Below are 21625 nucleotides of genomic sequence, written 5' to 3'. Positions count from 1 at the left end.
GAACTCAACTGATCTTAATTGCAAGAGTAGGGGTTGGGGTTTTCTGAGTACCTGCTGAGTGATTTTCGCCTGGATGATCTTCGAATATTATATATTACACAGCTCCAACCCAATTGATCATGATTTTACTCCCGGTCCCGACCCAAATAGCCCAAATCGCTTGGCAGCATTTGGCCGCGTCGCATCTACGACACCTCAGCCATCAATTTCGCACACGATGTCTCCCATAATTGCGAGGCGCCCGCTCGCACTCCGGAAACAAGGATTCTTTCATGAATACTACTAGGGTAAGGACTACAACAAATGCGACTGGGTAGGCAACTATGGGATGCCGTTTCGGAGACCGAATGAAGACTTGATAGTCCCGTGCATTAGAAAGGCGACATTGCTGCCCGGTCCGGGATCATGGACTGGTTTATCCAGTACTATGACATCGGCAACAGCGAGAAAATCGTATGGGTGGATTTGAATTGGCGGGACTTTACCTAGCAGTTTGAGGGATGAGAATTCACTCATGTCCTGTTTCTCTCAAGCCTCTGTGATTGGCCATTCCACCCACGTTTTGAAGAGCATTCATGTTTGAGTTGAGGGAAAGGTATCACTGATGCGGAAGAGTGCCCCGGGTTGCCACCGGTCAAGTTTCGCTTGTTTTTCGTCGTACGAAATTAAGTGCGGTGGAATCGGGGCGTAATTCCCCCGCCCCCTTTATGCCACCACCCGGGCGCTAGCCCCTATTCGGCATATTCTTGCTTACGGCCCCACTATCAGGCACTTGGATTCGCGATGTCGACTGCATATTCACACCAAATCAATTCACTTGTAACACCAGGGAGATCCCCATCTAACCCTATAAGAAGCCGTCCCGCCCGCTTCCAGCATATAATGTCACAGGTTCCGGCCGCGGCTATCTCGGCCACGACTCCGGACGCTTCGAGAAGGGTGGGGCCAAGTGTACCTGACTCGGCTCCGCCCGCCGAGAAACCCGCGAGCGCCGGGACATCACACGGAGGGACAGCATCTTTACCGTCAAGAGACGTAAAACTACGTAGCTGTATTACGTGCCGTGCGCGCAAAGTCCGATGCGACAAATCATCGCCATGTTCGAACTGTCGCCGCGGAAATATCCCCTGCGTCTTCCCGAGCCTAGACAAGCCACCGCGATGGGCTCGCAGGCTTGAGCGCGTCGCCAACAGTGCTAAGGCGGCGCAGGAAAGTGATCCTAGCGTGAATCAGGTTATGGAAAGGTTACGAAGTCTCGAGAGCCTCGTCAAGGAGCTGAGTGGGCAGTTGGAACAGGCGCATGCGAGTGCCCGCGGCTCACCGTCGGCTAACTCTCCCAAGGATTCGGGTCATGACCGAGATACTAAACATCATGTTGAAGCTTCGGCGCCAGTCACGAGTATGTCGAATGTACAATCGTCGTTCGGGCGATTAGTTCTTGGAGATGCTGGCCAAAGCCGCTATGTGAGCAGCGGCTTCTGGTCGCGCGTCAACGACGAGGTGAGGCGAGCCATATCACGTGCTTGTATTTAGCTAATCTTTTCAGCTCCATGGTCTGAAGATGGATACCGAAGGCCTGGCTGGCGGAGACTACAATAGCTCTGGAGATGAGGACTCTCCCGGAAAGACTCCCTCGACGCAAGAGTTAGACCGAACACCTTCAGAACGCCATGCCTTTCTCTTCCGGAACAGCCTTGGCTCCCCGTCACCAGATCTTCGCGAATTCCATCCCTTACCTTCACAGATACCCTTCCTCCTTAATGTCTTCTCTGAAAACATTAACATCATGGCGCGCATCGTTCACATTCCTACTGTTCATAGGATAGTACGGGATGCGGATGGCGACTTATCCACCCTAACGCCGGCCAACGAGGCTTTACTGTTTGCGATCTACTATGCATCCATAACTTCTATGGAAGAAGAGGATGTGGGTTGCCCCTTACCTCGGAGTTTATAGCGAATGCTTATGTATCTCATCTGTTGCTTAGGTCATAACCAACTTCGGCTCTACTAAATCCGAACTCAATCTTAAGTATCGTCTCGCCCTAGAATATGCATTATCAAAGGCAGATTTTCTTAATGTTCCCGACATAATCCTTTTACAAGCATTCGCCATATTTCTATTCCTGCTTCGTCGCCATGATAGTCCGCGGTTCGTATGGATGATGACGGGGCTTGCCATCAGAATGGGACAGGCCCTTGGTTTACAACGTGATGGTAGCCGCTTCGCTAACCTTACGCCGTATGAAGTCGAAATGCGACGGAGAGTGTGGTGGGCGTTGTGTGCTATGGATGTGAGGGCCTCCGAAGACCAGGGCATGGATCTTACTATCACTCAGGGCAGTTTCGACACACGAATCCCCCTGAATATTAACGATTCCGATATCGACACCGCGACAAAGGAAACGCCCAAGGAGCGCGAAGGACTAACTGATATGACATTTTCCATCATATTCACAGGACAGACTAGCGTAACTCAGAAGCTCATGGCCCTAAGCCTCAAAGATGGAACGTCACGCGTAGACGAGCAGACCCGGCTCATAAACGAATTCTACGAGCAGCTAGAGCGGACGTACCTCCGATACTCCCACGAGGCCGGCAACATCGGCTACTGGGTCACGGTCACGATAACCCGGCTCCTCGTCGCCAAGATGAGCCTCATCATCTACTTCCCCATCCTCTTCTGCCCACACGAGCACGCCTCCGACAGCGAGGCCCTGCGCGCCAAACTCTTCGTCGCGGCCGTCGAAGTCGCCGAGTTCAACCACGCGCTGAATGCGGAGCCGGCCTGCCGCAACTGGCGCTGGCTCTTCCAGACGTACACGCACTGGTACGCCATCGTGTACATGCTGATCGAGGCGGCCCGCCGCCCTTGGAGCCCCGCCGTCGAGCGCGCCTGGGTCGCCCTGCACAGTCGCTGGCTTATTCCCGCCCAGCAGCAGCAGCATCACCACCACCACGCCGACACCGTCGCCGCCGCCGCCACCGACAACCCCAGCATGCGCTTCTGGGTCCCGCTGCGCAAGCTCACGGCCAAGGTGCGCCGGCACCGCGACGCCGAGATCGAGAGGTTGAGGAAGGACCTGCGAGCTGCGAGGGCCTTGGAGACGCAGGATAGCCAGGCTCAGCAGCCTACTAGCCCGGGGCCGTTCCCGGGCCCGGATAGCGCGGAGAACTTCCGCGAACGGTGGAGGAGGCTTGTGGGGTTGGAAGAGAGGGCGGGTAATGAAGGGGGAGGTGGGCTGTCGAGCTTTGCCCGGATGGCGGATACTACCACGCCGAGCTTCGGCTCTGTCTCGCAGTATAGTTCGGGTATGTCGGCATCACAACAGGATTTCGGATCGTCGTACCTCCAATCCAGCTTTCCGCAAGGCGGCAGAGTCGCGGTGTCGAATTTCCGGGGGAATAGTCCGGGTTTGGACCCGGGTGTGACGACGAATATTTCTAATCAAATGGAGGCAGGGTCGCATCAGGCCGGCTCGTCGTACAGCCCCTTCGCTTCAGGCCCCACGGAATTGGGTCCGGGTTTCGGGGCCTGGTTGTGGGCCGACGCCGACCCGTCGGTCGACGTATTCGCGAATATCGACGTGGAAGCGACGGACTTCAACATGGAACTCGATGGTGAGATCGACTGGAATGATTGGGTCGAATCGGCTAAAGGTTTGGAGTTGTCCGGTGAGCAGCCACCGGGTGGTGGTGGGTGGATGTGATTTATGGTATTTTCCGTCTTACGCGGGTTACAGTTTAAGGCTCCCCTTTTCTGGTTAACGATTCTGCATTATGGAATCAGGTAGATAGGTACCTATTTTGTCCAACCACAAATTTCCTGGTAATTATCTTGACTGTCAAATACGATTTGAGCAGCATTCTAACAAAGATCAATTAATTAATAATACTTAGATTGTCGTTTTACCCAGGTTCTTAAATGGAAAAGTTATTTTAACCCCTATTTTTCATTTGCGAGCTAAGCTGTTTCAAGTATGATGCATCCCATTCATCCCAAATGTTACACCGAAATCACTCCTACGAAGCTCAAGGATCTTCCTAATCTACCCCAGCCCACCTGCATCCAACTACATGAGTTGCTATTTGGTAATGACCTGCCCATTTTCTCAATAACCAAACTGTTTGTTGTCTAAGCCCACGCGTCTCCCCGGGAGTTGCCCTTTTGTCGGTCGTATAGTTCGATATCGTTCGTCATCATTTTTGTCAGGTTTAGTTCAGACTCTGAAGCCGGGCGTGCCTGGTGCTGTTGTTGTATAGTGGTAGTGAGCCAGATGTTTGGGGGACGGCCTACCACTACACCTGCTTTGGCTTGTTGGATGCTGTTGTCCGGTAGCCCTTTTTTGCTGCTACTTCGAATCCAATACTTTTGATTGCCCGAAGACGAGGACACGCTGTTTTGGGAACCTCGTGTTGCCCAGGATTGGAACCGCGTGACAGTCATCTGAACCAGCGGCCGCAAGCTTGGGAGGCACGCACAGATTATAGCGACGTAGAGCTCCATACCACCCCAGATGACGAGAGTTGTTAAGTCACGGGTTCGGTTATTCGAAAAAATAAACTTGTGAAGGGCTACGATGCGCAAAACACTAGTAACTATGACTCTTTTTTGTACGCGGAACATGTTAGCACGATACTAAAATACACTGGTGATGTGTGGGGGATCCTTACATTAAACCGAGGGAAAACATAGCAATAGTAGTCATCTTCTTAGCAAGTGAGAATTGCAGTTGGAAGATCCAGCGTGCGGGAAGCAGAATGAGGAAAACGTCCAGCGCTGTTGCAACAATGCCTCCGGCAAGGAACATAGCCCACTGATCTATACAGGAGCCATCATGTAAACCATCCCATCCTTTCCAGAAGTAGGCCACGGGAGTACATTGGAAAATTATACAAAACATCCAAGCGGTGGTGACAGCCGCGTTGAGTATGAGCGTTAGGATAATGAGCTGTCGCGCGCCAGATACGCGAAAGATACGTAATAGAAAAAGAATGAGGGACACCCGAACAAAAAATCGGGATACAGAGTAGCATAACAATGCTGTGTACAAAAGCTACAAAGAAAATGATTAGTGGCAAGGTTATTGTGTATTTTTGGGGATAGCTGGGGGGGTATACAATGAGGATGGATTGTAGATTTTGCTGTGGTACCGCCCAAATATCAAGACCAACCCCAAGCCTGTCATCTTAGGGTGAATTAGACACCATTTCAATGGATAGGACGAAGTCAACATACAAGCTCCGCAAACAGAAGTGAATCCAATGGCAACAAGCAGTGATAGAAGAGTGAAGTAGTCGTCCCACCAAAGCGGGTTGCGTTTGGCCAATCGAGCAAGAAAGCGTAACGCGACAAAAACGGAGGCTAAAGCGACGAAGGTATAGATAACTTCAAGGTACGTTCGGTCATGGTAAGATGAGATACCGCATAACGAATTTGTTAAATTCTGGGTTTTGAGTGCGTCAGGCAAGGTACATGACTGGGCGATACACTCGGCTGCAGCCTTCTGTAGGGGTTGACTGGCACAAGCACATGCTGGATCCGAAATGGTGCAGTTAGACTGGCTAACGACTGCTTCCAGAAAGCAATTGAGCTGTAAATGCAGAATGTTAGCATACCCATTTAGGAAGAACAACTTTACTTGCGGGAAGGACTAACGCCGCAGTGAGGGAAAGTCTTGAGCACGGCTTCAAGATCAGTGGATGGAGGAGTCGACATTGTCGGCGATGAAGATTCAGAGACTCAATATTAGATTACAAGAACTTCATGCTAATAATATGGAGGGGGTCCAGATCGAAGAGGGATAGATGCTACGATATTTTATCATGCTCTTATAACAAGGCATTCCTATCAATAGTAGTGAAAGCGGCGATAGGCGTCTGTGCAACTGAGTAAATGCGTATCTAGATCCTAGCCAGAGGAAGTTGGATACTCTCCTTTTTAACCCATGTAAACCTCATCCTTTTTGCCGTGGCGCATCACACAATAGGTACCTATCAAACTCAATCTGACCCTCAACTCCACCAACTGTGAATGCACACATGAAGCAAATACTTCGCCGCTATCGCGCATTGAAGGTGGCCTGATACTTTGACTTGGATGGGTGCATCCGTCTCTCGGAATCTACAGCTTTGTGTTAATGATTCCTTATTACACCATCAGGGTGCATAGATGTTGTTGGTGAAAACTCAATATGAACGTGTGTTATATTGGCTCTCCTGCCTATCTAGGTAGGTATTTATGTACCTACTAGACTCACCTCGAAGATATTACAATTGTAGGACTATACTATGCGCCCTGCCAGAAGGTGGGATGGACATCCGACAAAGCTAGGTACCTTGATCAATCGTAATGCAGTCCTAACAGGGGGTATCTCTAGCTTTTCATACACTGTGTTCCACAATCACAAGAGCAGCACTAACTAAGTCTTGCTATGCTCCTGAAGCCAAAATGCTACGGTTGGCGGAGGAGCGAAATGCGGTTATAACACCTACTAGGTACATCAAGTAATAAAGCAGTCCTACAGTTTTTACGTGCCAAAGTGTTTAACTCCCCTATTACTACACACTCCCTGTCTAGATAGGAAGGTGTTAAACTCTAACGTTGAAGCCTAACCTACTTAGGTATCGCCCGTTACCGATGGCCTGGGATGTGCGACACCGCAGCGTTGTGGGGAATTTCTCCAGCGCTTCCCGCCGTTTTAAATTTAACAGGTACGATCCTCGGGCCGCCCCCCTCAGCCGATGGCCCTGAACATTGCCGCACGCAGACAATAAGGGAGCATTCCGCATCCTTCCAATATTTCTTCATGTACGAACTCTATTTCAACCAACCGTATCTATAAGTTGGGGTCCAGTCACATCCATCACGTCGCCGATTCAGTATTATCTATTAACTCATTGGTCACATTAGACTGCAGTTGTCTTAGTTGAAAGGTACTCACTTGAAACAAATCGATGCTTAGTGGAGGTAGTTCGAGCCTCAATTATTGAAACTTGCAAGAGAAAAAAACCAACTAGATACTAACCTAGATAGGTACCTACTAACTAACTAAGGTACCTAAAAATTGCACCCAGGCAGTCAATACCTAGTAGAGCCTCTAGAAAATCGAGCTGGGCCAAGTGTCCAGAGTAGATCAGTCTGAGCCAGAATGTTATAGCCTTTTGATAACATTTTCGATGTAAGTTGTGGATTAAGACGGAGACATATGTTTCGAAGACTAGCTACCAAAGAATAGTATTAGAGATATTCTAATATCATTATACGAAAGAACGGGCGACCAGCTATATTTCCCAATACGAAGTCCTTAAGCTGGGTTTGTAGGAATTCCCCCCTCTAGCTGATGGTCTGATTCCAGCTGCTTGTTCATATCATGATGCTTGACAAATAAGGATAAAACGAGTGAGAAAGCAGCCAGGGCTAACAGGAGGTATAAAACGCCGTGGAAAGCTTCGACAAAGGCGTTCAGGAAAGCCGTCTTCTGAGGCCCGTTAGACATGGCGTTCAATTGACCTGAAAACGCTGACGCGTTGCGTGCAGTAGCAAGGGCAACTTCGTGTGAGAATCCGGCTCGCTCCAGGGCACGTAGTAATACATTGTCGAAGACTGTCCCACCGACAGCTACGCCGAGACAAATTCCGAATTGACGTACAAATACGTACATAGAGACGGCATAGGCCACATCGCGTGCAGGTGCTATGGCCTGTATGGCTATGTTGGGTGACAACAAGGTAAATCCATGTCCGAGTGAAATGGTTAAAATCAAGAATAAATGCGCGACAAGGCTGCGGTACTGGTTCATCAGGAGCAGGACACCGTTAGACACGATGAGACAGGCGAACCCGAGCCATATCGACCAGAGAAAAGAGCCAAAGCGCGCCATTAGTCGACCCGAAATTATACTTATCGGCACGATGAGCGCCGTTGTCGCCATAATGTAAACACCGGTCAGTGTGGTGCTCAAGCCCTTAACGGAGATCAGGTAGAAGGGGAGGTAGTAGAGGTGCGAGTAGAGCGTAAACCCGGCAAAGAGTCCCAGTAGAAAGACTAGGCAGGCTGATATATTTCCCCATACTGATAAATGGATAAATGGCTTGGCCGGAATATAGCACTCATATACGACTGAGCAAACTGTGGTAATCCCACCGAGAAGAATAGGTAGCCACGTCTGATATGAGCTCCATTCGTACTGAACGCCGCCCCAAGTCAGACCAATTAAAATGCTCGAAGTGCCAGCGATGAAGAGAATGCTTCCAATCCAGTCCACGCGAGATAAAGCAGTGAGGAAAGTCGGTTGGTTCTGCAGCTTCAGATCTCGGAAGGCAAATGGCAACACCAGGAGACCGAGGAAGCAAAATGGAAAGTTGATGTAGAAAATCCACTGCCACTGAGCATGTTCAGCGACAAGGCCCCCTGTGATAGGTCCGACGATGGTGCCGAGAGCCCAGCCTGATAGAATAAAAGATATGTACTTGGGTCGCTGGCGAAGGGGGATAATATCGGAAACAACGATGTACGATAGCGTGTAAATGCCACCTCCACCTATGCCTTGAATAGTACGCCCACACAATAGCTCGGTAAAGTTGGTTGCAAGGCACGATATGATTGTCCCGACAGTGAACATAATGAGAGAAAAGAGCAATACCGCCCGTCGACCGAAAAGGTCTGATACAGCTCCGAGGAACGGTACGAAGACGGCGTTGGCCAGGAGATACGAGCTACCCGTCCAGAATGTTTCGATGGTGGTACCATTCAAGTCTTTTGCAAGTGTCTAGCTTGCATATTAGTCCAAATACGTATCTAACACGAGAGTAAAAGGGACGTACTGGCAATACAGGGGGGAGGACTGTGGCATCTAGGGAAAGAATGACATTAAGAGCAGTCATTGTCCCGAGGATCAGAAGCTCCCGCTTCCCAGCTTTGAAATCGACATCATTTTCGGAAGAATTGACGGGTATTGACTCAATTGGATCCATGGTCTGAGTCTTCTCAGCTCCGTCTCCAGATGATGGAGCGTTACCAGAATCATTGGCCATAGTGCTTTATCTTCTGTTTGCTTCAGTCTAGTATACAATGCAGTATTCGAAAAAAAAAAAAGAATAATTGAGTGAGCTTTGCTATATACGATTGTGAGCATCTATGTGATGATAACTGTGAATTGTCGCTAATTATAAACCCATAGCAAACGTGGTCTGGCATATGTTGTACCAACACAAATAATTGAGCCAATTGCCTGGTCCTATCAATTGCAGAATATGAGCTCCCAAGAAGTACCTGACCTAGGTATTTCCATATGCGCGTACCAACACACATAAAGTCGCAGGTCAATGTTACTCTAATATATCACGGGTGCGGTTACATTAAGCTCCTTCGGTTGGCCCCCAACTTAATAACAGCTCACGTCCCGCTTCCGAATGTCTTTTATGACGGCCTCCCTGGCTTTATTTACTCCCTATCTCAATTTCTGCAACTCTTATACCACAACTCCTCATGCGCACAGAAAACTCGACACTCTCTAAATAACACGTATTTTGCCGTAATACGTGTTGTACTTTTACTTCTATCAACATCTAGGCAAGCTCACATGGAGCCAATTCCGGGACCGCCAGGCTGGCCGCTCATAGGCAACCTACTAGACATTGAGCTCGAAAACACCCCACAGAGCTTCACCGTCCTTGCTAAGGAATGGGGCCAAATCTACAAACTCTACCTCGGTGGTACTGTAAGAATCTTCATTAACTCCCATGAGCTCGTTGACGATGTGTGCTCTCGCAAGGAGTTCGGAAAACACATCATGGGTTCGATAGCAGCACTATCAAAAGTGCTTCCCGACGGGCTCTTTACGGTCGATACGGCTCAAGAAACCTGGGGACAGGGCCGGAGGATACTGAACCCAGCTTTTACACCATCGTCCATTAAGAATATGTTTGATGAGATGCTCGACATCACGTCACAGCTAGCGTTGAAGTGGGCACGACACGGTCCAGAGTGTCCGATCGACGTTTCAGATGACTTTACACGTCTAACACTGGACACCATCGCTCTGACTGCTATGGACACACGGTTCAACTCGTTCTACCACGATGATTTACACCCATTTGTGCAACATTTCGGTGGTATATTTGCCGAGATACAGCGCCGGTCTAATCGGCCAGCATGGTACACCTGGATGCAATGGAAGGCCAACCGCCAATTCGACGAGAACAGCGATTTTATCCGCAATTTCTGTGCAGATATACTTACTCGCCGTCGCCGCCTCGAGAGCAACGAATCTATTGACAGGAAGGATGTCTTCACCGCCATGCTACATCGTCGCGACCCTGTCACTGGCAAGCAACTTGAGGACTCAGTTATCATTGATAATATGATTACATTTTTGTTCGCCGGGCACGACACGACGGCAGGACTGCTTTCGTTTCTCGTATATCATCTAATCAAAAACCCCGATGCATACGCCAAGGTACAAGAAGAAATTGACCGTGTCCTTAAAGGCGGCGTCATGACAATCGATCACCTCAACGCACTACCGTATATCAAGGCTTGTCTACTCGAGGCTTTGCGGCTTGAACCACCAGCGCAAGTCTTTACTGTAACTCCTCTAATTAACGATGCCGCACCTGTAATCATCGGGAAACGATACGCAGTATATCGCGGCCAGACAATTGTGATCTTCATCCCCGCGCTCCATCGAGACCCAGCTGTCTTTGGTGACGACGCTGACAAATTCCGGCCAGAGAGGATGTCTGAAGAGAACTTTAAGAAGCTCCCCAAGCATGCCTTTAAGCCTTTTGGAAATAGTCCGCGGAGTTGTATCGGAAGCGATTTTGCCATGCAAGAAGCCATGGTAGCTGCTGCTGTCCTGTTTCAGAAGTTCGATTTCTCATTGGTAGATCCTAACTACGAGTTACAATACCAGCCGAGGTTGCAACGAAGGGCGTTGAACTTCTTCATCAAGGCTCGATTGCGGCCTGGTGTCAAAGTCTTGTCTTTGCACCGAGACTTCTTCGTCCCAGCAAGTAAGGGAGCAGAGAGTGAGTGAAGCGACAAATGAATCTATTCCTTGGAAGGATACTTTTTCATTATTGCTTTATGAAACTAACATCACGCTCTTTTCCAATGTATCTTCTTAGTATTTGCGTATCGGGGAGCTTGATATCTATGAAGAGGAAGCAAGACAGAAAGAGACGAAACATGGACTTATTACAACCATTGGTATATCAAGATCCGGTGTTGAATTTTAATTATCTCTGTATCTACCTAAGTACCTAGATATCGACGTATCCTTTAAACTGACACAAGATTACAACTTCACAAAAATTAGTATTGATTAGTGAAACAGGAGCATCAAACCTGTAGTAGTTAAGTTCTAGGGCATTGTACGGTAGTTTTCGGGGCGGTAGGAATGGAGCGAAGTACAAATTGGCAAATAATACTCGAATTATGTGCAACCTCGTAGGAGACAAGTTCTTTTTCCGAGCAGAAGTTTTGTTCGGAAGGAAATTTCTAGTACCTAGGGAGGTACGTACCTCCACTTCAACCTGCGGTCGCCTTAACAAGGGAACTTTTATAGAGGGTGGCTCTGTCGGGCAACCAAACCAAAAAGGTGCATACCTATGTAGCTGCAAATTAGCCACTGGCAACGTTGGCGGTTCCCTGCATATGTTACCACTATCTATCTACATTACACGGTCCTAGCCGGGACGGTTACATGCATAGGTATCGATGATACTATAATAGCAACAAGATTATGCAACGCGATATGTATTGTGACTCGCTGCACTGCTCACTACACAGTACAGTGCACAGGAGGTGCGTACTATATTCTGATATTATATGTATGTTGGCTTACTTCACAGACACGTCTGGACCGTCTGTGCCGTATTGTGACGTCGATATAGTAAGTGTGAGCTCACTGTAGAGCGGTCAGGGTGAGTCCAACGGACAGAGAGTCCCCCGTTAGGTGACGATCTTGTGGCATACTTACAGGAGCTGGTGTAGTTGAACAGTGAACGAGCAAATTATCTCTCGCTTAACGATGAACGAATGTAGTGCTGCAACTCCCAGTATAGCTAAGGCATCTTTTGATGAAAGGGGTAAACAACCCCGCTGCAATCAGGTGGCGGGTTAAAGATGCGACTGTGATGATATGGTCGCGATGTTAGAAATTTCTTACTTAGTGGTGATTTCAAAATGTGATTACAGCCAACAGGAATCGACAGTGATGGGGAAGTTTGGCACAAGTTGAGTAGTGTCCTTTCGGCTCGCTGAGAAAACGGGGGTTGTCAGTCTCGCTCTTCTTACGATTTGAAGAAGAATCCTAAGTTAGTCCGTAACCGCCGGAAGTACGGATGAGCCTCGTATACACGGGAGATGCTACACGAAAATAAGTAATAGGCCTCATATAACGTCCTATCACACTATATCTTACCTACTTAACTACAAACCTTGGCACCATATACCAAGGTATACGGACCCCTTAGCTTCCATTATCAGTTGTGCTCCAACTTTCTCCCTTGCTATCAAAACTTCCTACTTACATATTTGATCTAGTCTTTTCTATCATGGCTGAATTCGCTGCTCTCAAAAAGGACATCTACGGGTGTGGCCCGATGCTTCCGAACCTTTCAATAATGGAGAACGGATCCATGACAAGCTTATCGACAACCAATGCCAACTCAAGTTCCGACGACAGCCTCAACGGCTCAGTCCCTATAGCTATCTGTGGGCTGGCTACACGCCTTCCCGGTGGCATCAGCTCGACTGAGCAGCTCTGGGAATTTCTGGTTAACAAGTCTGATGCATGTGACCGCATTCCAGCGCAGCGGTATAGCACCCATGGACCTCAGGGGAATACATCTCCATCGGCCACTACCGGAAAGGATGCTTCTTCGGACAGACCTCACTGGAAAACTCACGGGTATATGTTGAACCACGTCGACCTTGCTGCCTTTGACGCTGCTCGTTTCTCTATGACGCGTACCGAATTAGATATCGTGGATCCCCAGCAACGTCTTCTCCTAGAACTTGCCTGGTAGGTCAATCCATTTACATCTTAACCATGGTATTGCTAATTTATCTTTTAACTCAAGGGAGTGTTTTGAAAATGCTGGCGAGACTCACTGGCGTGGTAAGGACGTGGGTGTATATGTCGGCTCCTTTGGTGAAGATTGGAACGATCTCCAATACCACGATCGGCAGGACCTCCATCTTTATAAACTTTCTGGAGTGGCCGATTTGGTGCTTGCTAATAGGATTTCTTATGAGAATAACTTGAAAGGACCAAGGTAAGAACCTAACCTTTTGGCTTAGCAGTTGAAGTTCCGCTGACGAGGTTGAAGCATGGTTGTGAGAACCGGGTGTTCTGCCTCGTTGTACAGCCTCCACCTAGCTTGTCAGGCTCTTCAAGCGGGTCACATACCGAGTGCTCTTGTGGGAGGGGTCAATATAATCATGAATCCTGCTAGTAAGATAGAACACCGATACTCGATAGGCTTAAAATCATTACTGACTGCGCCTATGAATAAGAGGTTGAAACTATGGTTAATCTTGGCGTCCTAAGCAAGGATGCTTCGTCACGATCCTTTGATGCTAATGCCAATGGCTATGCGCGTGGAGAAGCTGCTAATATGATCTTAGTAAAGAGGCTTGATGATGCCCTTCGTGACGGGAACCCGATTCGCGCTGTTATCCGCGCCACTGCTAGTAATTGCGACGGGAAGACTCCAGGCTTAAGCAAGCCTAATAGCGAGGCCCATGAGAAACTGATTCGGGCTTCATACAGCGCTGCTGGTCTCGAAGATGAAATCGGCAAAACGGCATTTTTCGAGTGCCATGCCACAGGCACCTCAAGTGGTGACCCAGAGGAAGCCGGAGCAGTGGCAAACATTTTCGGTGACAAGGGTGGCGTGTATATTGGATCTGTCAAGGCAGGTTTTCCGCTCCATCTTAATAGGCAGCACGCCGACTAACTTTTTTTAAGCCAAATCTGGGCCATTCGGAAGGGGCATCAGGGCTTACTTCACTTCTTAAATGCGTCTTGGCACTAGAACATAAAACGATCCCCCCGAACATCAAGTTCCATCAGCCAAACCCTAATAGTAATGACTCAACGAGCTTCCAGATTTCAATAGGATATTGACGTGTATATAGTCCCATTTGAGCAAGGTGGCCTCCGCGTTCCGACAGAACCCTCCCCTTGGCCACAAGACCGCTATGAGCGAGTCAGCATTAATTCGTTTGGGGTCGGCGGTGCCAACGCTCACGTTATCCTAGATTCGGCCGCATCTTTCGGAATCCAGACAAATACCAGCTCAATTCCAGCAGGAAGTCGTCTAATAGTATTTACTGCCAATGACTCCAAGTCAGCCCACCGTGGGGCGCAAGAATGCCGTCATTTTATGACTAACCATCCCGAGCAACTTGATGATGCTGCCTATACGCTTGGGTTACGCCGCGAACACCTCTCTCACCGATGTTTTGCTGTTTCTAATGAGGCAAATCTTAAAGATCTCGCCTTCTCGGCTCCGGTAAAGGTTCCTGCAGCCGTCCCGAATGTGATATTCGTCTTCACGGGCCAAGGAGCCCAGTGGCCGACTATGGGTTCGATGCTATTATCAGAGCATCCCACAGCCATTAACGACATTCAGATCATGCAGAATGCCCTATCAACACTCTCTCAAGATCTTGCTCCAAGCTGGACTCTCTTAGGTAGGTATATGCTCAGCACATACATCTTATTCAAGTAGCTAATTAACGTGTGCAGAGGAGCTTGCGCGGTCTATGGACACAAGCCAGGTATACAAGGCGGAGTTCTCTCAGCCTCTCACTACTGCGGTCCAGATTTTGGTAGTGAATCTTCTCCGGAACTGGGGGGTTATGCCCGCTGCTGTCATCGGGCACTCGAGTGGAGAGATCGCTGCGGCGTACGCCAGTGGTGCGCTGACCATGGAAGAAGCTATCATCTGCGCATATCTCCGAGGGAGGGCTACAAAGCAGTCGGCACCAACAGCAGGCGCCATGGCGGCTATTGGTCTCGGCCCGGTTGATATCATGCCGTACCTGGTTGACGACGTTGTAATTGCTTGTGAGAACAGCCCTTCTAATACGACCTTGTCAGGGGACAAAAAGAAAATCGAGGGAGTTATCCAGGCTATCAAAGATGATTATCCCGACATATTTGCTAGGCGGCTGCAAGTTGACATGGCATATCATTCTCGTAATATGACCTAATCTAACCGCCTTTTTATGCCTGTTAACTTTATATTGCAGATTACATGAAGCAAATAGGCCAAGAATATGAGCTTCAACTCGCGCCCCGGTTGTCCGGCTACGCTGCCTCGATTCCATTCTTCTCAACCGTGACCGGTGAGATGCTTCGTCCGGGTGAAGCACTCGACGCTGCATATTGGCGCTCTAATCTTGAGTCGCCTGTTTTATTTAACACGGGCATAGAGAATGTCCTCAAATTTCAAGGCCTGGACAGCGTCCTAATTGAGGTTGGGTCACATTCTGCTCTTTCAGGACCGATACGGCAGATCCTAGGCCACTTGAAGGCTCAACAAGCTTCGTACATACCCACATTGATACGCCATGAGGACGACAATAAGTCGTTACTTAGCACAGCAGGCCAACTATTTTGCAAGGGATTAACAATTCGATTTGCTTCTATCAATCCCTCCGGTAACGTTCTTACCAACCTGCCTAGTTATCCATGGAATCATGATACGAAATACTGGTACGAAACTCGTGTCTCACGGGATTATCGAAAGCGTGCCTTCCCACATCATCCCATTCTCGGTAGTCGTGTTGTTGAAGCAAGCCAAGTAGAGCCTACCTGGCGGAATTTGCTACGACTTGAGAACATCCCTTGGTGCCACGACCATAAGCTTGGGGGCGACATAGTTTTTCCCGCTACGGGATACCTGGCTATGGCGGGTGAGGCCATGAGGCAGCTCTCTGGGGCTCAAGACATCGCATTACGCCAGATTACGATTGCTTCAGCATTGATCTTGAACTCGGAAACAACAGAGATCGTCCTCTCTATGCGTCCTTATAGGCTAACGAACACTTTAGACTCTCGATGGCATGAGTTTACCATATCTTCTTATAATGAGATGTCGGATTCATGGATCAAACACTGTTTCGGTCTCGTGAGGGCAGGTAACGGTCAACCTCCGGAACAGAACAAGCACATCGCTCATCTCTCAAGGAAACTCGACGCAGCGCATTGGTATCAAACGGTGCGTGGTATCGGTTATAACTATGGCCCACAGTTCCAAGGACTAGATAAAATTTCTACGCATCTCATGCACGACATTGCTGTCGCAGACCTACGGCCCGAAGTGGCCTCCGAACTAGAAATAGAGGCTGGGACTGGCTATTATATCCATCCCACTACTTCGGATGCTTGCTTGCAACTCTTGTCGACCGCTTCGGTTCGTGGACAAGGCCGCTTGTTCTATCGAAAGGTTGTGCCGACCTATATCGGCGAGGCCTACTTCACAAATCCCCATGGCACCATTACGGTTAAAGCCGCAGCCGAAACCATGCCTAATGGGGTCATAATAGGAAATACTATTGGCATAGATAATACTAAGGCCGTGGTAATAGAGATGAAGGATGTTAGGATGACACCCATTGATGACGGCGAGGTCCCAGACAAGGATCCACATGCTGGAGGCCGGTTACACTGGAAGCCTGACATTGATTTTCAGGACGCTTGTCAACTAGTCCACTGCCAGAAAAAGGTTAGGGAATTATATTACAGGCTGCAGAGGCTTGTACTCCTTTGCTGCGTCGCCGCGCGGGACGACCTTGATGGCCTCGAAGCCCCAAGTAACCACCCACACCTAGTCAAGTTCCAGAAATGGATCTGCGAACAAGTCGAACAAGCTGAAATGTACGGATATCCTCTCCTCAACAAAGCTGAAGTACGTGAACTACTTCAACTCTCTCCCGATGAGCGGTCTAGCCGTATTCTTCACTACCTCCAACTCGTCGTCGACACCGAATATGCAACAATCGGCAATCTTGTCTACCGTCTGTACAAGGCTCTCGCAGGGATATTCCGCGGCGATATAGATGCCCTAGAGACTCTTCGTAAGGACAATGCACTAGCCAAGATCTACAGCCTCGGTAACCAGTGGGATTACGCGCCTTGGCTCCGTCTCCTAAGCCACCGCACGCCGCATCTTCGCATTCTAGAAGTCGGCGCTGGCACAGGTGCCACTACCGATCTGATCCTTCGCACACTTGACACCTTCTATTCTTACGTATACACCGATATCTCAGCCGGTTTCCTTCCTGCTGCAAAGGAGCGCTTCAGCCATTCCAACCCATGCATGAGCTTTCAAACGCTTGACATCTCTTCGGACCCCCTGGAACAAGGTTTCAAACCCGGCTCATTCGACCTCATTATCGCAGCCAATGCTCTCCACGCAACGCCAAATCTCAGAGAAACCTTATCTAATGTCCGGAAGCTTTTGCGCCCTGACGGAAAACTCCTCCTGCAGGAAATGTATATGACGGTCAAGTGGCTTAACTTTCTTATGGGTGTTCTGCCTGGTTGGTGGTTAGGCGAAAAGGATGGAAGAAGTCAGGAGCCCTACGTGTCGCCCCAGCGGTGGGCTAAGGAGCTTCTAGCGGCTGGCTTTTCTTCTCCGGAGGCGTCGGTCTTAGATGATGAGCTACCATTCCATGCCAACGTGACCATCATAGCCTCTCCTAATATTTCATGGAAGCCCGAGCGCATTGTCTATCTCCTATCGAGGCAACCGGACGGCGAAGTTGCCAGGAGAGTTTTGACTTCATTGGAAAAGTTAGGGCTCAAGGTCAAGAACATTGGGCTATCGGAGAAACCACAGGGCGCCATTATCTCTATTCTAGACCTGGAAGGCAAGGCATTTCTACAAGAAATCTCGCCTGATGAGTATGTCCAACTCAGGGACTTCCTATCCAATCTATCTGCAGCAGGAATGCTGTGGTTAACGAGGCCGAGCCAAATGTACTGTTCGGATCCACAATACGCTAGCATTCTCGGACTGTTGCGTGTTGTGCGCAACGAGCTGGGTGTCCCGCTATGTTCACTCGAGCTAGACGACACAGAGTCTCCAAAAGCATGGCAGGTTGTTTTCAATGTCTATCAGAAGATGCTTCGGATGCGTGCCATGGAGCTGGACGAACTTACTGACCCAGACTACGAGTTTGCTTACTCTGATGGCACTGTCTATCTCCCGCGCTTCCATTGGATGTCCGTGACTGAAGAGTTAGCTTCCCGGCAAAGAGAGCAGCTCACGTTCAAGCGTCTAGAGATCGGGAAGAGAGGTTCGCTAAAGTCATTGCAGTGGATTGAGAGACCGCTCCTAGGTGATCTAACGGGAGAAGAGTTGTTCATTGACGTTCGAGCTGTAGGCGTCAACTTCAAGGTAAGTAACTACTGCTGGTTCCCAATGCTTCCCACATGAGCCTCGAGATATGAAGCTGAAGTATTCGGCTCACTTGTCAATGGCTATCTTCATATTCTATTTATATGTTAGTATCGACGTTAATATATGATTATAGGATACATTGATTGCCATGGGAATCTTCAGCGGACCCACCGAAGCAGGAGACGGATTCGGCGTTGAATGCTCAGGGGTGGTTCGCGCCGTGGGCCCAGAAGTCACGGATTTCTCACCCGGGGATCGAGTTATGGCCGTTACGTGCGATGCGTATACCACAACGCTAAGGACGGTAGCGTCTTGTTGCGCAAAAATGACGGATGATCTCAGCTTTGAGGAAGCTGCAGGGATGCCATGTGTCTACCCAACTGTCATTCACGGACTCATCAACTTGGCAAGGTTGGAGAAAGGACAGACCATTTTAATCCACTCAGCATGCGGCGGTATTGGGCTGGCAGCCATATACGTTTGCCAGATGATTGGTGTCGACAAAATCTACGCTACCGTAGGAAGTGATGAGAAGGTCCAATATTTGATTGACACCTTCAAGCTTCCAAGGTCACACATTTTCTCCTCGCGGGATGACAGGTTCTTCCAATCTATTATGAACGAGACAAACAACCGTGGGGTGAACGTCGTCTTGAATTCCCTGTCTGGGGAGCTGCTGCATGCCTCGGTAAGTTATCAACGCGAACCTCTTTAAGCATCTACCCAAATATATTTTCATCGCCTAACTAAAACACTCATAGTGGAGATGCGTTGCTGAGTTTGGCAGTATGGTAGAGATCGGGAAACGAGACATTCTCGGTCAGGGACGACTTGAAATGGAACCCTTCGAGGGTAACCGCGCTTTCTTCGGTATTGAAATGGAACCTATTATCAAGAAGCAACCACATCGCATACGAAAACTCTTTGAACAGTTCATGGAGTATTATCGTACTGGAACCCTTAAGCCTATACGGCCGATCCAGATGTTCAGTCACGCTGACATCCAATCCGCCATCCGAACTATGCAGAAAGGACAGCACATAGGCAAACTCGTCATCCGCATCCCAGAAAATGTCGCTGATATTGCGGCAAACCCTGCGCGTACATATTTCTCCTTTCGCGCCGATGTGTCCTACCTACTTGTCGGTGGCTTCGGCGGTCTCGGCCGCTCTATCGCTATGTGGATGGTTGAACATGGAGCTAAACATCTCACTTTTCTTTCAAGGGGTGCTGGCAAAAAACCACACGAGGTAGCTTTGGTTCGAGCATTAGAAGATGCCCAATGTTCTGTCAGTGTCATTGCGGGCAGTGTTACCAATTTCAAAGATGTTGTTCGCGCCGTCAGCCAATCCCATGCTCCCATTGCCGGAGTGATCCAGCTGTCTATGGTACTACGGGATCATTTATTTACGGACATGCCCTTCGAAGACTGGGATGCCGTAACTAGGCCTAAGATTCAGGGTACCTGGAACTTGCATGAAGCACTACTAGGGCAACCTCTAGACTTTTTCGTCATGTTCAGTTCCTTCACAGGTCTCATCGGACAGCGTGGACAATCAAATTATGCAGCAGCAGGCACATTTCTCGACGCTTTTGTACAGTTTCGCCACGGCTTGGGTTTGCCGGCATCCGTACTTGATGTTGGTGCCGTTGCCGACGTAGGCTTTGTAGCCGAGCGGCCGGATCTGATCCAATTCTTTACGACGACATCGCACCATTTCCTACGAGAACAAGATGTGCTAGATTCGCTTGAATTAGCCATTCATAAGTCAGCACCGAAACCACACAAGCTTGACAAGTCCTTCGTATCGGATAGCCAAATCACACTGGCTATCAGAACGACAATCCCATTATCGTCCCCACACAACCGAAATGTGTGGAAACGTGATATTCGCCTAGGCCTGTACCATAATCGTGACGCCGCTGCTGCGGGAGTGAGCCAAGACGGCCGTGCAGTCGGAGGGGCTATCAATGACGAAGATACAATAATACGAGAACTATTAGCCTCGGTCGAGAGTAACCCAGAAATTCTGCAGCAGGACAGTTTTATCGAACGCCTTGCGCGTAGCGTTGGAATAGCCTTCTTTGCTTCGATGATGAAGCCGATCGAAGAGCTCGATGTCACAGCATCGCTTGCGACTTTAGGTATTGACTCGCTCGTGTCTATTGAGGTACGCAACTGGTTACGTCTCCGCTTCACTGTTGAGATTTCTGTGTTGGAGATTATGCGTAGCGATAGTATATTGGGGTTAGCAAAATTGGCAGCGAGGAAGTGGACAGCGATATTAGCTACAAAATAGTAGGTTTCCCCTACGGTACAGGAGGAAGATAGCCTCCTCTACTTTGCGAGTTGTGTTAAAAACTCAATGACATACTAAGTATAAGTAGGTGGCTTACTTACGGTTAGGTAAATGTAGACCGTGTTCATATCATAACTCTAGATTCCTCGCAATAGCATATGAACTGTTGCCTACCTATCTTACAGTGAATTTCCACACTTTTTCTCGTAGATAGGCCATGTCTCAAATTTGTTGCCTAAGGAAAACATCAGAAGCGCGACGAAGACGAGTTTCTTGGTTAAATTGACAGTTATCCGTAGAGGGAAATCAGAAGGTAGGATACGCCTAAGCATACCTAGGCCATAACCGATTGTTACACACGCATTAGTGACCACGGAATCTCAATTCTCAATAGTAAGAGATATTCATATCTAAGATGAGCAGTTTTCTGTCATATTAACCCTATCGGCAGACAATGGTTAATCCAGGAGACGCATACTGTACACTTAGACTACCCCAGCCAGCTACTTTTCTCCCGTAGGGCTTGTTATATCTATATTCTCTACCTAAAAAGACGCCTAAACTAAGTGAATAATGATCTATTAGTTGACCCTTATAAATAAACAACTTCTGGTTCAAGAGATAGTTTGATGACGAAAATGTATAATCTAGGCAACGGTAAATTTATTAAGGTATAGTGGTCAGGGCTTCAAAATGGACAGGAAGGCATGAGGAAAAGAGCAAGGTAGAGGATGATCGTGTGGTAGCTATCTAAGAGTTCATTCTAGCTTTCTAGTAAGAAATACACCTAGATAGTTGTACAGTCGCCTTTGTTCTTGCAGTATAAGTTCACTGGTATAAACCACTTGTTCCTACAACGCGGTATAATATAATATTTTGTATATTGTCGTCGTAAGATC

The 21625-nt window shown here is 48.6% G+C and overlaps 5 protein-coding genes across 5 annotated transcripts; 3 read left to right on the top strand and 2 right to left on the bottom strand.

The window, feature by feature from the left end:
• Nucleotides 1–812: 812 nt before the first annotated feature.
• On the top strand, nt 813–3946 carry F4807DRAFT_418429 (fungal-specific transcription factor domain-containing protein). Its single transcript, XM_047997309.1, has 3 exons — nt 813–1500; nt 1547–1927; nt 1989–3946. Exons 1-3 carry the CDS (start codon nt 883–885, stop codon nt 3708–3710), a joined length of 2721 nt encoding a protein of 906 aa, XP_047856127.1. The 5' UTR covers nt 813–882; the 3' UTR covers nt 3711–3946.
• On the bottom strand, nt 3935–5832 carry F4807DRAFT_418427 (uncharacterized protein). Its single transcript, XM_047997308.1, has 5 exons — nt 5660–5832; nt 5240–5594; nt 5122–5189; nt 4675–5057; nt 3935–4607 (listed from the first exon to the last, which is right to left on the bottom strand). The coding sequence occupies exons 1-5, from the start codon at nt 5717–5719 to the stop codon at nt 4136–4138; spliced, it is 1338 nt and encodes a 445-aa protein (XP_047856126.1). The 5' UTR covers nt 5720–5832; the 3' UTR covers nt 3935–4135.
• Nucleotides 5833–6805: 973 nt separating this feature from the next.
• On the bottom strand, nt 6806–9169 carry F4807DRAFT_418425 (MFS general substrate transporter). Its single transcript, XM_047997307.1, has 2 exons — nt 8827–9169; nt 6806–8771 (listed from the first exon to the last, which is right to left on the bottom strand). Exons 1-2 carry the CDS (start codon nt 9034–9036, stop codon nt 7308–7310), a joined length of 1674 nt encoding a protein of 557 aa, XP_047856125.1. The 5' UTR covers nt 9037–9169; the 3' UTR covers nt 6806–7307.
• A 415-nt stretch (nt 9170–9584) lies between these two features.
• F4807DRAFT_450791 (cytochrome P450) lies at nt 9585–11039 on the top strand (the record flags this gene model as incomplete). The annotated part of the gene is made up of 1 exon (XM_048000165.1): nt 9585–11039. One exon carries the CDS (start codon nt 9585–9587, stop codon nt 11037–11039), a length of 1455 nt encoding a protein of 484 aa, XP_047856124.1.
• A 1522-nt stretch (nt 11040–12561) lies between these two features.
• Nucleotides 12562–20895, top strand: F4807DRAFT_473071 (uncharacterized protein; the record flags this gene model as incomplete). Its single annotated transcript, XM_048003068.1, has 15 exons — nt 12562–13031; nt 13090–13284; nt 13339–13463; nt 13526–13926; nt 13980–14097; nt 14150–14707; nt 14763–15215; nt 15269–15934; nt 15968–16149; nt 16183–16239; nt 16273–16434; nt 16468–16557; nt 16597–18423; nt 18560–19114; nt 19188–20895. 15 exons carry the CDS (start codon nt 12562–12564, stop codon nt 20724–20726), a joined length of 7398 nt encoding a protein of 2465 aa, XP_047856123.1. The 3' UTR covers nt 20727–20895.
• Nucleotides 20896–21625: the final 730 nt, after the last annotated feature.

Source organism: Annulohypoxylon truncatum (genome assembly GCF_022578515.1).
Source record: "Annulohypoxylon truncatum strain CBS 140777 unplaced genomic scaffold F4807scaffold_9, whole genome shotgun sequence".
Taxonomy (NCBI): Eukaryota; Fungi; Ascomycota; class Sordariomycetes; order Xylariales; family Hypoxylaceae; genus Annulohypoxylon; species Annulohypoxylon truncatum.
The sequence above is the reverse complement of the archived record's forward strand: the minus strand, read 5'-3'. Positions and strand labels throughout refer to the sequence as shown.